Below are 17,914 nucleotides of genomic sequence, written 5' to 3'. Positions count from 1 at the left end.
CAAATACTAGAGGAAAAATTTTAATAATTCCTTGAAATTAACAAGAAAGACCAATGCTTAATTTCTTACTGCTTTCTATTTAGATTGGCCACATTAAAAAAAATGGACCCTTAAAAAAATTGTGTTCACTGATTACAGATAGAGCTCTACCTATAAGCTATTAACAGAGGCTTTCATTCTCCTGCCAACATTTTGGAGACATAATATGGTAATTAAGATTAGTGTTAATGGAACCTACCTGCTGAAAGCCTGCTGGTATAGAGAAGAAAAGCAAAGGAACTCCAAAGTTCACTGATTTCATAGCTTCCTGATAATGCAGACACCATATTATTCAGTCTATAGCACAACAACAAGGTCATTCCATCATATACCCTATGTGAACTGCTTCTTACACTCTTAAGGTAAAATGCATTTCTGGAAGTCTTTATTATACTTCCTACACAGAAGTCTGGTATTAGGCCTGCACATTTTAGGGAAAAGCGACTCACAAGTATGACAACTAACGCAAACTCTTCACCTTCTACCCAGAAGAGCTAGCAATCAAAAATTCTGGTAAAAGTCATCCATTCTTGGTGGATGCCACAATTCTGAATCCCAGCTAATGAAGAGACATTCGAGGGAAGACTAAGCTGATTCTTGGTATATCACCAACTCCCAACCATCCACACAACTGTTGGGTAATACCCCCCCAACTTTTTCCATTTGGGCTTTAGGTGAATAGTTGCCTGAATAGCGGTTTCCTTTATGCAGATTACATTCCCTGAGAATGTGAGCCAGGCTCTGGGGGAAGGAAGCTGAAGAGTGAGGTTCCATATTCTGGGAAAGGGGGGGGGGGAAACAAACAAAGCAAATAACCCACCTTTGGAAAACTAACTTGCCAAGTCTGAGGATAAACCAAACATTGTTATGAGATACCAAGTAGTTCCCGAATGCCATCACAGACACATAAAATAAGGAAAAAGGGGGTGGAGGGAACTTCATTAAGGAGTTGACTTTATTGATCTTGTTCCTGCTGCTATCATACCACAAAGACCAAACAATCCCAATTTCACCAAGAGAGCCAAACACAGCTGGAACTTATAGACAGTAAGGCAACAGCCCAAGAAATGAAAAAACAGAGACATATATTTCTATCATCTCAAACTAGTAATTCGCCATTTCCAAAAGCCTGGAGGAGAAAAGAAATAGAAGGAAATAAACCGGTTCTACCCCCAGAACGCCTCATTTTCCAGAATGAAGACATTCATTGTGAACTGTGAGAATAACTCATCTTTGTTACACTTAAGGAACAGTGGTGAGAAAAAACAAATGAGAGTTGAGGACCTACCTTGTAGAAGGGCTCCATTTCTCTTGAAGAAGGTGCTTCCCGGCCAGATGGGTGGACCTGATGTGCTAAAACAGAACAAGAAGTGAGCATCAAGCCCATTTCATTTCCACTCAGTGTCTTATCAGTACCATTACTTGCACACAAAAAATCCTAAAGAAGTCTCATGAAAATCTTTCTGAACTCTGCATTCCTTAATACCCTAGGGAAGTACACCCATCCCTCCCTCATTAAAACTAGCTAGGGGCAGCTATGTGGCACGGTGGGTAAAGCAACAGCCCTGGATTCAGGAGGACCTGAGTTCAAATCTGGCCTCAGACACTTGACACTTACTAGCTGTGTGAGCCTGGGCAAGTCACATAACCCTCATTGCCCGGCAAAAAACAAACTAAAAAAACCAACTGAGACTTTTGAGACAGTGTATCTTGTCAATTCTGTGCACTAAAGTACTGCATTCTATCCTCTCCATGAGATTTAAAAGATGTGTACACAACCATATTCTCAGAAGAAGACAGATCCTGGGGGAAAAGGAGAAAAATAGAAAGATTGCACAGAAATTGCTGCTGCTTTTAATAACAGAAAATTTACCCTGTTTTTAGATAAAGATGAGATGAAATGCACTAGAGTGAACTGAGGTTGCCTGAGTCAAAAAGACTGAGGTTCAAGTCCCACCTATGATCCATAAGTAACCTTGGGCAAGTCACTGAATCCTTGAGTATTATTATAGGCATCCACAACTATATTGTTGTTTGTCTATTCTTGAAGACCATGACATCAGGAGGTGATGTCTTGACTTGCACTGAATTGGATTTAAGTGAGGGAGGGCTGTACAAGGTCACCAGGCTCACTCACTCTCTCCTCCAAAGCCATCTGGGTCCAGTGGCAAGATATACATCAGGAAATCTGGAGATGGCCCCAGATATTTGAGGCAACTGGGGTTAAGTGACTTGCTCAGGGTCACACAGCTAGTAGTGTAAGTATCTGAGGCCATATTTGAAGCTGGGCCCTCCTGACGCCAGGGCCAATGCTCTATCCATTGTGCTGCCCAGTTGCCCACCCCCACCCCCCAACTATAAGGCACAAAATAGGAGCTGACCTCTACTGGTGAAGAAGTTTCCACACTGAGAGCTCCCTAGTCCAGTGAAATTATAGGTCCAGAAAGGAAACACACACACACACACACACACACACACACAAGATGGTTTTGAAAATACTGAGACTTAAATTGGGAATGAAGAGGTCTTCTGAATCAAGGAATGGTTTAGGTCAATTTCAAAAAGCACTTAGCCAAAAATACTGCTATATCAAACCTGAAATGCCGTGAAAATCAGTAATTCTGCCAAGAAGTAATCTCTTGAGTGATACAATGTTGACAACCTCTTTGTATGTGTGTGCATACTTATATACAAATACATGAATCTAAATATATGTTTATATGTGTGTATACATACATATGGATATGTTGGATTGAACAGGAGAATAGCCAAGTTAGAATCTACATGAGGAACAAGACCAAAGGATAAGCAGACCTGTAGTACATTTCCTCCATGTTTTTTAAGCCAGAAACAGTGGCCAGATGGTGACTTAATACGGAAACATACTACAGTGTATAGAATGCTGGCCTGGGAATCAGAAGACCTGTGTTCAAGTCTCTGGTCTGTTGCTTACTATGTGATTGACCTTGGGCACGGTCCCAGTTTTCCTTACATGTTTTGGCTAATCTCAAAGGGCTCTTCCAATTTAACCCCCACTACAATTAAGTCCATGCAAGGTGATGTAACTATGCGCTCAGAAGTTAAAAGGGGTACTTAATGTACAAAAAGATCTTCAAATGTTAAAAGTATGTAAAGCATGCCAGGAAACAAAATATGTCTTTATATGAATTTTTAACAATGGCATATTAAAAAAACACATATGAAATTAAAATAATAAAATAATGTCAGTTTTTGTAGTGTTTGATAGGTTTAGAAAGATGGTGTAAGGTATATTCTCTTAGCCAGGCAACAAATATTTATTAAACACCCACTGTGTGTCAGGCACTGTGCTAAACACTGGGGATACAAAGAAAGGCAAAAGATGGTGCCTGCCCTCAAGGAGGTCACAGTCTAACGGGGAGACAACAGGCAAACAAATATGTACAAACAAGCTATAGAGAGGATAACTAGGAAGTAAATAAGACAGTGAAGGCACTGCAATTAACAGGGGTTTGAAAAGGGATCCTGTAGAAGATGGGGAAAGAGTGCGCTAAGTCAACATCATACAAATAATAAGTGCTGAAGCCAGGTGATCTGACTCTCAATGAAGCATTGTTTCCATTATCAGTACACTGCAGTGCAGATAAAAACACATCCATATACTGTGCTGTGGCTTTTACTGCCTTCTCTGCCTTCACGGCTTCATTCTCTCCATAAACAGGCCCGCAAGCCAAAGAAGGGGGCCAAGGTTTGCACTAACAACAGATGGACCTACTGTGGCTCTTATAGCTAAGGGCTGGGAATCAGTAAACATATTTCTCTTCTACCTGACTCCAGCTCTCCAAGCGTTTGAGGTTCAAAGGAAAAAAAAATTAAAAGGCATATAAAATTGCTTTAAATTATTTAAATTAACTCATCCAAAGTCCTACCCTTTTGCAAGCAGTCTTTACCAGTCCTTTCTTAATCTAAGTGCCTTCCTGCAGGGGCTATCTCCAATTTTTCCTGTCTATAGCTTGTTTGTCTGTAGTTATTTGCATGTTCTCTCCCCTATTACACTGTGAAATCTTTGAAAGCAAGGGACTGGTTTTTGCCTTTCTTTGTATCCCTAGCACTTAGCACAGTGCCTAGCACATAGCAGGAGCTTAGTGAATTCTTGCTGACTCAACTACCCTAGCAGATAACCAGTAGTTTTCAACCTACTTCTTATTAGAAAATAGGAAACAGCAATTTCTCTACTACCAATATTGCTTCCCACGATTTATGAAGTTGTTTATCATTTGAGTTGCACATGTTTCTTTAAACAATGCTGTCTCCAAGGATTTGTTCACTGAAGTATCATCTTAGATTTCCTCAGAAGACAGGCCACTCCCCTGTCAGACCATTCATAATGCTGCTTCATTCTGACTCTTCCAAAGAGGAAGCGAGGAGGGCTAGAAAAGGTAGAGAAGACAGAAGGCAGACGAATTCTGTTCATTCATTCCTTTGTTCAATGCATATTTACTAAGTAAGCAAAGGGGCTTTACTAAGGTAGCAAGTCACTACTATGTGCTGGATTCTGTCTAAGTCCTGGAGAAGACAAAAGGACAACTAGGACATGGCCTGTGCAATTGATAAGTTTTTGGTTTAGATTTTCTCAATTTGTAAACATCAAGATGATTTCTGAGTAATTCATATATGTAACACTAAATGCAGCAGAATTTATTTAAGGATGCCAACGTTCTTCTAGAAGCCATTGCCATGCCAGGTATAGCATCATAGGTGCCAAGCACAGCAGCATACGCCAGCAGAGGCTGAGGTTGGAGGATTGCTGAATTTCTGAATTCCGAGCCACAGTTAGGCTGAAATCAACTGGGTGTCTCTACTAATTCTGGCAAGAGCATAGTTAACCCTGGGGAACAGAGGGATACCAGGCTGCCTATGGTGAGGCAAAGCAAAGCAGTTCAAGTTAGAAAAATAGAGTAGGTTAAAGCTTCAGTACCTTTCAGTATTGGGACTGGCCACTGAACTTCTAAGCCTGGGTGAGATAGAGAGGCCAGGCCTTAAAAAAAAAGTCACTTCTCTGGTAAATCTTTTTTTTACAATTCTGGTAATTTGGGGGTCCTACCTCTAATGTATGTGTGTGTGTGTGTGTGTGTGTGTGTGTGTGTGTGTGTGTGTGTGTACACACACACACACACACACACACATGCCACCTATCAGGTGCACAGTTTATTTAAGCTACTTCAACCAATAGGAGAGATAAATTTGCCCTGAATCATCAATTTATTTCAACAGACATTTATTATGTAGGCCAGGTTCTGTGCCAGATGGTGGAAGGTAATAGGGTAAAATCTAAACAACAACAAAAGTAGTCCTTGACCGCAGGTAGCTTACATTTAAAATGTTCTACAAGAGTAGGAAGCTCTCAAGTCAGGGTGACTGGAATGGAGGTTATATGAAAGGGATTGATATGAAGTAAGTATGGTGCCCATGGAAACCCCATGGGTGACAGAATCAAATGAAAGCACTTCAGCTCCAAGGAGAGGATTTCATCTCATATCCTAAAGAAAATGCAACCACAGAAGATTCGAACTAGGGTAATGTGGTCAGATATGTGTCGAAGATGGATCGGAAACAGGAAGGACTGGAGGTTATATGAATGGAGAAAAGGAAATAAGTGGATGAGACACTGTGGAGGTAGAAATGACGAGATTTGACCCCTGATTTGACCAGAGGGTGGAGGGTAAGATCAAGAGAAGAATTAAACAAGAATCCAAAGATATAACCTGAGTAATTAAATGTATGGTGAATCCCTCAGCAGAAATAGGGAAGTTTAGAGGATGAATAATTTTGGTGGGAAATGAATTTAGTATTGGACATGTTAAGTTTGTTAAGAAGCCTATGGGATATCCAGAAGGGATTAATGTCAGACTGGAATTTAGGAGAGAGATTAGGGCTCTAAATCTATACAGTCATCCCCTCCACATTGCAACTTTCCCAACTACAGTTTCAACATAGTGAGGGTTGGCGTAAGAAATTAAATTTGGGGGGAGTTTTGCAGAAGCACCTGATGACACACAAAGGCCAGGAGACAAGACAGAAAAAGTTTAGAAACTCAGAAATGCATAAGATGTATGTATGGCATTGTATAATATCAACATAGTTTATCTTTTAATACCATTATAATTCAGACTTCTTCTCTGGTACAAAGAGAGGGCCAAAAATTTTATGTGGATTTTTCAGATCTCAGGGAGCTGTGACTACAATCCTCCCTTCCTCCATGTGGAAGGGATAACCATATAGATTTGGGAGTTATCTGTATAGAGATGACAACTGAAGTGATAGCAAATGATAAGATCATTAAGTAAGAAAATAGAGAGAAGGTCAAGGACAGAGCCTTGGGGGGATACCCACACTTAGTAAGTTGAGAGGAAGGAGGTGACTGAGCAGAAGAGACAGAGAATCATTAGACAGAGGGAGAACTAAGAGAGGAATAATGTCACAGAGGCCTGGGGAGAAGGCTTTCTCTAAGAGAAGGGAATGACCTACCATGCCAAGCCAAACAGAATACAGACTAAGGAAAGGCCACAGAATTCCAACAATAATAATATTCAACACTGATGGTAAACTTTCAGGTTTACAACGCACTTTTCATATATTATTTAAATTTAGCAGTCAAGAGACCATTGGAAACCTAGCAGAGAGTAGTTTCACTTGAGTAGTGGGTCTGAAGCACACACTTCACATGGCATACAAGCCTCTGTAGGAGTGGAAAGGAAGAGACAGAGAACAATAGCCTGAGTGAGGAGCCATCCACATTCTTTCAATAAATCATTGTAAACAATAGTAAGTATTCCCATGAGAACTGTCTGGGGTGAAGGTTCTAGTCTACAGCTTATATAATCTAAGAACAGAACAAAGCTCACTTGGCTTCCAAGCCTGCTCTGACACAGTGAGATCATCACCCACAATATTATACTTTTCTTTGACAGAGAGACCCTCAAAATAACAACTCAGAAATATGAAACTTGGGTGACTGGTGGAATGGTAGCCAAGTTGGAAAAGATAAGGTATGGAGTCAGAGGACATGGATTCAAAACCAAGTCCAATCATTCTCTAGCTGTGTGACCTTGGACAAGTTACTTTCCTTCTCTGAAGCTCAGTTTGCTTTTCTGTAAAATTAGGTGACTAATTTATGACTAGATAACCTCTAAAGCCCCCAAATATATTATTTGGAATTCAGGTGAGGTATTTGGTACCGTCTCACCATCCCACTCTTCTTCCTTCCTAGGAGAAGAGCGAAGAAGAGACCTCAAGAATCAGCTTTTGAATATTTAGAGTATGAGATGCCCTGCATGCATCCAAGGAGAGAAGATAAGCTCTTATTAAACACTGGAATTTTCAGGGTTCATATCTATCTGTGGCTAATGCTTCTGGCCAAAGAGACTCAAGAGGAGGTAGCAGAGGTTTCCAGGAGGGGGCAGGATAAAGGAAGAAGCTGGTGCTACTCCTTTCTCTCAAATTTTATGATGATTGTTGGCACTGAGACAGTGGAGAAGGCAGTTCACTCCCACCATAACACCGATGGGGAGGAATCAAAGCTGTTCCTAGTTTGGGAAATGAAACACACACACACACACACCCCACACATGAAAAGACAACTATCCTTAAAAGAAGCAGATCAGTAAACATAGGGGCATAGAGCACAAACAAAAGAGATATAGAACAAGGGATTGCAAAATCTGGGCCAGAAGGACATTAGAAGTTATATAACGGGGCAGCTAGGTGGCGCAGTGAATAGAGCACCGGCCCTGGAGTCAGGAGTACCTGAGTTCAAATCCAGCCTCAGACACTTAACACTTACTGGCTGTGTGACCCTGGGCAAGTCACTTAACCCCAATTGCCTCACTAAAAAAAATTAATAATAAAAAAAGAAGTTATATAACTATTACGTGAATGAGAATCCTTTCTACACTATGCCCAATGGCTTTTTTTGTCAAGACCTTTAGGGATGAGAACCTACAACCAACAAGGCATTGTACAGTACATTTGTACAGTATATAGCATGTAGCAAGCATGACATGAAGTAGTAAGTCACTTAACCTCTTTGAGCTTCAGTTTCCTTATTGGTAAAATGAGGGGTTTGGATGAGGACCTCCAGAGGTCTCTTCAGGCTATAAATGTTTATGAGCCCACGGTATGCTCATTCCACCATGGCACAACTCGATTCTAAGCTTTTTCATTAATCACTCTGCCACTCTCTCTCTGCTTGCTGAAGCTGCTTATCCTTCTTTTTTATCTATCTATCCATTTATTTATTTTTCCATCTCGTTTATTTTTGCAGGGCAATGACGATTAAGTGACTTGCCCAGGGTCACACAGCTAGGGAATATCAAGTGTCTGAGGCTGGATTTGAACTCAGGTCCTCCTGAATCCAGGGCCAGTGCTATATCCACTGTGCCACCTAGCTGCCCCCTGCTTACTTATCCTTCTTAATCCCAGTTGGCTTCCTTCTGTTGATTATTTCCAATTTATACTGTATAGATTTTGTCTGTACATTGTTGTTTGCTTGTTGTCCCCCATTAGGCTGTGAGCTCTTCGAGAGCAAAGACTGTCTTTTACCTTTCTTTTCATCTCCAGTGCTTAGCACAGAGCCTGGAATATAGGACGTCCTTGAAAAATGTTTATTGACTGAATGAAGCCACAACAGAACAGTTGTGATCCCTTTCCAGAAAATACTTGAATATCTCAGTCTTCCCTCTTCCAATCCCCAGCTCCTGTAAGGTCCTTGAGCTTTTCCTGGTAATTTTCCTCTGGACCTTATCCAGCTAATCAATGCCTTTCCTTCAATATAGCACTTGAAAGATAGAACATAATATTCTAGACCAGGGCAAGCAAATCCCGAGTATCACCTCCATCTTCCTGAAAGTCAGATCTGCCTAAAATGGCACTGAGCAGCTAGGTGGCACAGTGGTCTTGGAATCAGGTAGACCTATCTCCATGAGTTCAAATCTGACCTCAGACACTTACTGGCTGTGTGACCCCGGGCAATTCACTTAACCCTGTTTGTCTCTGTTTCCTCATCTGTAAAATGAGCTGAAGAAGGAAATGGCAAACCACTCTAGTATCTTTGTCAAGAAAACCCTGACTGAAAAAACTGAACAACAATGAGATGGCACTAGCATTTCTGGCTATCATATCACATGTGATTTGACTGGCATCATGAGATTTGTAGTTCAGAGAGATAATAATCCTCTCAGTCCTGAAAGTGATCTGGCTTGCTTGTCTTTGAGCTATAAAGTAGAATTCTTTCAGGGAGTTGAGAGGGAGAGAGACAGAGAGACAGAGACAGAAAGACACAAATAATCTGAAAGAGAGCAAACTGAGAAGAATACCTGCCAAGCACTGCACTAAGCATTGGGGATACAAAAAGAGGCAAAAGACAGTCTCTACCCTCAAAAAGCTCACCACCCCCCCAACAGGAACACACACACACACACACACACACGTATATACAAAACAAAAGAACACTGAGCTCTTTGCAAATCTCAACGTGCTATATAAATGCTAACTATTGTTTTTCTTCTTGTTGTTATCAATTGCATAAGCCAAGCAGCAACCTCAGTAAAGGGACACAAATTTCTCAGGACTTAAGCAAAGAATCCCTGGGACAACAGGAGAAAATGAAAAGAGAACTGAGCTGTAGGAGGATCAAGGTGCACCTTTAGGGCTCCTGCAGGCATTTTGGAACAGAAAACTAGGACTAAAGCTATGGATTATGATCACCTCTTCAAACACAGGGGAAGGTTTCAAATCTCTGTCCCCAATTTTATTTCCTCATTCCTGTCTACTAATAAGGCATCATTCTATACTCAACTTACTTCTTTCGACTAAGCATTTCTAGTATTTCAATTTGCCTCAAATACAGGGTTATCCCAAAAGTCTTACTGCAATTTTAGGTGATTAAATCTTAATATTCCAAGTAAAGTGATGAAGATTTCATCTGATTAATAAGGTAAAGTTTCCCTAAAAGAAGTGAATTTGGAGATAGGGATTTGGACAGTCAGTGACTTACAAGAATATCAGAGCTGAAGAAAACACAACCTAGGGATAATTTGCAGAAACTGACATTCCTAAAGGGATACAATTTAAGAGAGTACTCCAAAGTAAAAATACGTACTTTCAATTTGCTTTTATTGAAATCTCGCAAGGGTAAAGAAGAAGCGTCTTTTTATATTTAAAATAGTCCTCTGAAGTAACTACTAGATATAAATCTACCTTTCACATGATTATGTCAGAGTAAGTCCATGCAAACATAAAAAGATTTATTGTATGACTGATTTCAATGCATTATTAAAATGCAAGTATTTCTTAACTGTCTCCTGGGTGAAGAACACTGCACTTGGTGCTAGGCTTTCATAAGTCACAGCCCCTACTCTTGTGGGGCTTACAGTCTAGCAGGGAGACAACAGCACAGATGATTCTAATTTTCTTATTTCTTATTTTTATTTTGCAGGGCAGTGAGGGTTAAGTGACTTGCCCAGGGTCACAAAGCTAGTGTCAAGTGTGGGAGGCTGGATTTGAACTCAGGTCCTCCTGAATCCAGGTCTGGTGTCTTATCCACTACACCACCTACCTGTCCCCTGATTCTAATTTTCATGCACAATCTAACATGATAAGTGCACAGGAAAGTTATTAAACAAGAAACCAGTCTAATAAACATGGTACAAAGAAGACTGGAATTAGCATCAAAGAACTTAGGTTTAAATCCTGAGTTTGTTTAATGACTATACCTTTGTGACCACACAAGGGCCCCAGTTTTTTCATTTATAAAATGAAAGGGTTGAACTAGATTATTTCTAAGGTCTGTTTTAGCTCTAAATTCTTCAATTTATAACTTATGTGAGATGGGAGGGGTAACCATTACCCATTCTAACATTATCCCTGTAAATGCTACTAAATGCCACTATTCAAAAAAGGGGGTGGTGGTAGTGGTGGTATAGCTTATGGGAAGACCTTACTTTTCTCCTCACCTTTGCCTCTGAGAGAGAGAGAGAGAGAGAGAGAGAGAGAGAGAGAGAGAGAGAGAGAGAGAGGGGCAGGGGCAGGGGTGCAGTGAGGAAGTATTATTAATACACTGACGATCTGCAAAAAGGAAAGAGTGAAGTTTCCTTATCCTTCATCAGTATTTCAAGTAAAGGAGTTCAATAGGACAAACAGAAACACTGATTTAGAGGTGGAAAGGACCTTTTAGGTCAGGTCATCGAATCCAACCTATTCATTTTATAGATGGGAAACTGAGGCTCCACAGAAGCATAATTATAGACTCCTCACACAAAGCAGTAGAACTGGATGAGCAGAGGGCTAGCTATCCACGTGGTGGATACTCATTTGGAAACTGTAGACAAAATTACCTGAATTGGTATAAAATCACCCTACCTGAATAAATCAATAACTCAATTTAATGTCTAATCTTTCCGATTTGCCTTTTATACTGTTCCAAGTCTCTAGATTCTTAGTTATCTACATACTTATGAAAGAAAGCTGGAGATGATATATCTAGCTAGGAAACTATCCAAGGAAGGCAAAGTCCCAGGATAGAAAAAGCTATCAAGCTTACCATATGCAAGAGACAGATTAGAGAGCACATATTAGTAGAAACAATACCATATTGGTGGAGCAAATGTATCAAAAACTTTATTTCTTTGGTGTTTTAACAAGATGATGTGCCCTTTAGCAGGATAATACCCCTCCCCTCTTTTTAAAAGAGGAAACCCATAGGTTAAGAGGTTCTTACCTACCAGAAAGGCAATTTGAGAACTGGTATTTCAGTATATTGATCCAGTTGATCATTAAGAGCCAGTCTAAGCCAGCAAGACCCAAGGGACCTGCACAGAAACTTGAACAACAAGCTCTATTTCCAAGACAGATTTAGTGTCCTAAATGATTCCACCACACTCCCATTTTCCAATGGGCATTATGCCAAATATACATGGGGAACAGATCTGATGGTAACATATGTTCAAAGAAGCAGCAGACACAAAGTATTTCTAATATATTATTTTCTATATGAATAGGATCACTGATTTAGCATTACAAGGGATCCTAAAAGAATCACCTAGTCAGTGAACTAGCATTTATTTTATTTTAATTAATTAATTTTTTTTTTAAACTAGTATTTATTAAGGGCCTAGTAAGTGCTAGGCATTGTGCTAAGATGCCTGGGGTTTCTTTGGGTCTGCTGAACCAAAATGGCCTGAGCCTTATTGCCTCTCTTGGAGTCATGATATCATCTTACCAGTCACTAATGAACTAGTGGCATCTAATGAGTGGAATAGGAATAAAGAAAAGGTGGAATGAATACTGTACTTGTTATTAAGTTAGACCAACAGCTATACCTCCCCTATACTCAGTGGTGTCCTAGAGCAAGCTCAAATGGAGTCAGTTGTTAAAGTTTCACTCAGAAATAGGTAAAAGCTACAAATAAGAGCTTGACTTATTTTTTTGTCGATTGAATAGATTTGAGAAACTAATACAGAAAATCTTAATAATGCAGGCTGAACTTAAAAGGGTGTTAGGCATATGTTACCTTCTTCGGAGAGCTGATTATTAAACATTTATGAGCACACCCCTGCCTATACCTCTGGACTTCCCTTGAAGTTTGCACCACTGCTTGTAAAGATCTAGCCCAATTCTGCCAATAACGAGAACAATAATAATGAACATTTATATAGTGTTTATTATGTGCTGGATACCTTGCTAAGCACTTTAGAATTATCTCATTTGATTCTCATGACAACCCTAGGAGGTAGATGCTTTTACTATCCTCATTTTACGAATGAGGAAACTGAGGCAAACTGAGGTTTAAGTGACTTACCCAGGGTCACAGAGCCTTTAAGTGTTTAAGGTGGAATTTGAACTCAGATCTTCCTGACTCCAGGTCCCATGCTCCCTCCCTCCACTGTGCTACTAAGACTTAAACGGACAGTTCACTTCATTTAGAATCCAATGAGAGTGGTGGGGGAGAGGGGTAATGGGTGTGGAACACCATATATACTGATCAAATGAAATAACAAGTATAACATGCTTCTCAAACCTTAAAGTACTATATAAATGCTAGCTATTACATTACTATTGTTACTGTCAGACTTACTGTCAGAGTTGGTTATGAACTACTTCCCATCCCACCCCTTTTTATACTTTATTACAAGGGATGGCTCTTCTGGGAAATGGGTGGGGGTGGAGAGATGAAATGTGGGGTGGAAATGAAAGTGATATAACAATTGAGCTCTTAAAAAAAAAAAAGAAATGAAAAAAGTCCACTGTGAACTGGGGTAGAGGTGGGGTATAACACCATTCTGATCTAATCTCAGGGCTCTGGGAAAGGGACTGCATGTCCCCTCTCTCTTGAAGTCAATGCAGAAGTAGATTCTTGTAATTTTCTTAGAATTGGGAAGTGAAATCAGGGATGGTGGGTACAGGACTTCCTTAATGACCAGCTTACGTTCTCATGGAGATAAAACAGAATCAAAGCAGGATGCTAAAAAAAAAAATCCCCATTACATGCAATTACCTTGTATTTTTTTCTTACCACTACTGAAACATCAGAGCATAATAGAAAGGCAAATATTCTCTGTGCTTCATATCAACACGGACCTCTTGTGTAAAAGGCATCTAATTTCTTGGAAAATAAATTTTTACTGCAGCATGCCTAGTCCACTAGACAGACCAGGCTTCTGTGGTAAGCCATACATCTGGCAGAAAGTTGTTTATGCTTCAAGAGGAGAGGTTATCTCATAGTTCAACTGGGAACATTCTCACAGCTAACATACTTAAAGGAATCACAGAATGTCAGAGCTACAAGAGGCCTCAGAGTTCAAATCCAAACACCCTGTTTTATAGGTCAGGAAATTAAGACCCACTAGTATTATTCGAGCCATCCAGGTATATCACCTTAGGTGATATCTTCCTCTTATCTTCCTATCCCCCTTCCTCACCTCTTTTACCACTAAGTTGCCAAGTCTTGTGATTCTGCTTCTGCAACACATCAGGCCTCTTCTCATCACTCAGTCATCACCCTTGTCCAGCACATCCTTACCTCTTGCTCAGCCCATTACAAAAGCCTTCAATTTGGGTTCCTGAATTTTTGTCTCTCTCCCCTCCAATCCATCCTACATACAGATGTCAAAATCATCTTTCTAAAGCATAACTAGAAATTTCACTGAATCCTTATTGCCTCCAGGATAAAATGCAAACTCTTCAGCTAAATGTAAGGCTCTTCATAACCTGGCTTTAGGCTATCTTTCTAAGTTTATTGCATATTATTTCCCTTTACACACTTTACTTTCTAGAAAAATTCTACAACTCAATATTCCATCTCCCAACCCTACATCTTTGCACAGGCTTCCCCCAGCACCAAATGCTAGGAATATATACTCTCCTGTCCTCTACCACCTTCGTATGCCCAAATCTTTCAAGAATTAGCTCATGTGCCTGGAGTCAGGAAGACTCTTCTTCATGAGTTCAAATCCAGTCTCAGATACTTACTACTGGTGTGGCCACTTTTCACCCGAAAAATTTTTATGTAACCCCAGGTATACAGGTATATAAAGTAGGTATAAATAACCTTTTACTGTTGCTAAGTTTTTTGTGACCCCCACATTTAGCTATGTGACCTCATATGGGGTACCAACCCACAGTTTAAGAAGCTAGGGATTAGATGATATCTCAGGTCTCTTCCACAGCTAACTCTATGACCCTGTAATTTTAAAAAAATTATATATTTTTTAAAATTTTGAGTTCCAAAGTCTTTCCCTCCTCCCTGAGACAGGATGCTATCTGATATAGATTATAAATGTGCAATCATGTAGAACAATTTCATATGTCATTTTTGTAAGAAAGGGAAGGAAGGAGGGAAGGAAGGAGGGAAGGAAGGAAGGAAGGAAGGAAGGAAGGAAGGAAGGAAGGAAGGAAGGAAGGAAGGAAGGAAGGAAGGAAGGAAGGAAGGAAGGAAGGAAGGAAGGAAGGGAGGGAGGGAGGGAGGGAGGGAGGGAGGGAGGGAGGGAGGGAGGGAGGAAGGAAGGAAGGAAGGAAGGAAGGAAGGAAGGAAGGAAGGAAGGAAGGAAGGAAGGAAGGAAGGAAGGAAGGAAAAAGGGAAAAGGAAAAAGGAAAAAAGGAAGGGTATGCTTTGGTCTGTAATCAGACTCCATCAGTCCTTTAACTGGAGGCAGATGGCATTTTTCATCATCATGAGCTTTTGGGGATGTCTTAGATTACTGTATTGCTCATAATAGCCAAGTCATTCACAACTGTTCACTGTACAATATTGCTATTACTATGTACAATGGTCTCCTATTTCTGCTCCCTTCATTGTACATCAGTTCATGTAAATCTTTCCAGGATTTTCTGAAATCATCCTGCTCATCATTTCTTATAACACAATGGTATTCCATTATAATCATATACCACAACTTGTTCAGCCATTCCCCCAACTGATGGACATTCCCTCAATTTCCAATTCTAAGTCACCAAAAAAAAGAGCTGTTTTAAATATTTTTGTACAAATAGGTCCCCCCCCCCATCTTAACCTCTTTAAGATATGGACCTAGTAATAACCCTATAATTTTTATAAAGTACTTTGTCACCTGTTAAATGAAGTTCATAAGAACACCACTTAAATCAAACTTATGAACTATTTCATTCAAATCAATGGATTAGAATTAGAATGGATGACTTCACAAATATCATTCTTTATAAGTTTCCATTGCTCAAAATAGCCAATTTTCACTTTATAAGACCTTTCAGGCTCATCCAAAGTAGACAGAGAAGAGAGTGAGCTGAAATGTATTGAGGATGGTCCTGTCTTGGAATATGGTAATACATGGAAATGCATTATTGAAATGATCAACAGAGTTACCATCAAATGGCTGAAAAATCACAAGCAAAAGAACTGCGTGGTTATTCTGACAGAATAGTGATTGCGTTTTAAGAAATGGAATCAGTTTGGGGAGTTGTCAAAACTTTTTTTTTTTAAATGGGAGACTTGGTTCCTTGATTGTCAATGGCTGACTAAAAGCAATAACCTAACTTACCTACCCTTGGTCAAAGTCCTTTCTTGCTTTAAAAACCAACTCAGATGCTACCTCCAAGTCTCCTTTGACCTTCCAGCCCTGATCCCAGATGAAATTGACTTCTTTAGTTAAATGCAGCATGGGTGTGTGTTAGATGTTATATGATTATGTTAGATGGATAGACTAGATTTGAAGTTAGAAAGACCTTGTTTCAAAATCTTCCTCGAGAACGTACCAGCTATGTGTCCATAAGCAGTTGAGTGACCATAAGCAAGTCCCAGTCATCTCTAGACTTATGTTTCCTCATTTGGAAAATGGGAATAATAAACATACACTCTTTGTCCCTCAGGTGTGTGTGGGGAGGAGAGTGGGCACACACCAGTGTGTGCCCACGCTGCTCTATAATCTGTCCCTCCCTAGATTTGCTAACTTTTATTTCCCTTTCTTTCCCTGGTTGTTCTTTTCACTGTCCCTATCATATACTTTGACTTCCTTCAAAAGGTAATGCTTTACGATTTTCACTTTTGTGTGTTTTTCCTTTTGTCCTGTTTCTTCTTTCACAACACGATTAAATATGTCTTATATGATTATACATGCAGAACCTATATCAAATTTCTTACCATTTTAGGGAGAGGGGAGTAGAAGGAAGAAAGGAGGAAATTTGGAACTCAAAATTTTATTTAAAAAATGAATGTTTAAAAAAAAATTGTCTTTACATGTAATTGGGAAAAAGAGGCAATGCTTAAGACATTCAGCCCGTCTGTTACTTTTCTATCTACTGTTCAAAAAGTATCCATCCTGCATAGCACAGGTCAATCCTCATAGACCCATCTGTTATTCCCGGCCTTAAGGCAGTGTGGGAGTATTGGATGGAGAGCCAACCTTGTGTAACGATTGGAATGACGCCACCTGCTGGAGACTTACTGTAGAAGAGTTCCGCCCATGAAGCGGAGGTCTTTGAGGGCAAGACCAGGAGTCTTTTCTTTGGCGTCAGGAAGTGACGCGGGCTAGTGGGAGGAGGAAGGAAGAGACTGGCGCTCTGTCTCACTCTCTTTCCTCTGGACTCTGGTGGAGAGCGGAGCTAGAAATGTGCTCTCCCTTTAATAGATAGGAATCTAGGCCTTTCTCTCTCTTTACCAAATTCTTATTCTCCTTAATAAATGCTTAAAAGTCTAACTCTTGCTAAAGCTTATAATTTATTGGCAACCACTCATTAGATATTTTAGACAGTTTAGCTAGAATTTTAGCCCTTAACACTTGGATCTAGAAAGATCTTGGTTCAAGTCTTGCTTCTGACAGGAATTTGTTCCATAATCATAGGCAAACTCCTTCATCTCCCTGTGTTCCCAAAGCAAATCTCTAAGACTATAAACTACAGATAAATTGCTAATCTGTATAGGAGGAAGGCATTTCCATGCTTGGCATTTTCTAATGTTGTCAATCAGTCTAGTCCTTTCCCCTCCCCCTCAACAAAGATCCCTGCCCATAATAAAGATTCTCTTCTTTCTTTCCCACTCTCTAGTTATTCATTTAGATTTGCAACCACCTAGAGATACTTATTCCCTATACTGTTGTTTCCTATTGAAACTTAATTTTCTATTTATCTTCCCAACCAAACTATAAACCTTTAAGGGGCAAGGACCTTGGTAAATCTTTGTATCCTAGTATGGAAACTATAAGGACCAAATGAAATAACCCAGTCAAACACTTGGTACTATAAAGTGCCATAAAACATAAGCCAATAGTAGTAGTAGTAGTAGTAGTAGTAGTAGTAGTAGTAGTAGTAGTAGTAGTAGTAGTAGTAGTAGTAGTAGTAGTAGTAGATACAGCGCTCTGAATAATGTACC

General features: G+C 39.9%; 1 protein-coding gene across 4 annotated transcripts in view; it reads right to left on the bottom strand.

The window, feature by feature from the left end:
- Positions 1-17,914, bottom strand: part of FOXN3 (forkhead box N3) — a 526,444-nt gene that overhangs the window by 150,568 nt on the left and 357,962 nt on the right. For all 4 annotated transcript variants that reach the window (XM_043981748.1, XM_043981751.1, XM_043981750.1 and 1 more), the window contains one exon: positions 1,328-1,392. In XM_043981748.1, coding sequence (XP_043837683.1) covers positions 1,328-1,392 — 65 coding nt within the window. The remainder of the gene's footprint in view (positions 1-1,327; positions 1,393-17,914) is intronic.

Source organism: Dromiciops gliroides, chromosome 2, assembly GCF_019393635.1.
Source record: "Dromiciops gliroides isolate mDroGli1 chromosome 2, mDroGli1.pri, whole genome shotgun sequence".
Lineage (NCBI taxonomy): Eukaryota > Metazoa > Chordata > Mammalia > Microbiotheria > Microbiotheriidae > Dromiciops > Dromiciops gliroides.
This window is presented reverse-complemented; position numbering and strand designations above follow the sequence as displayed.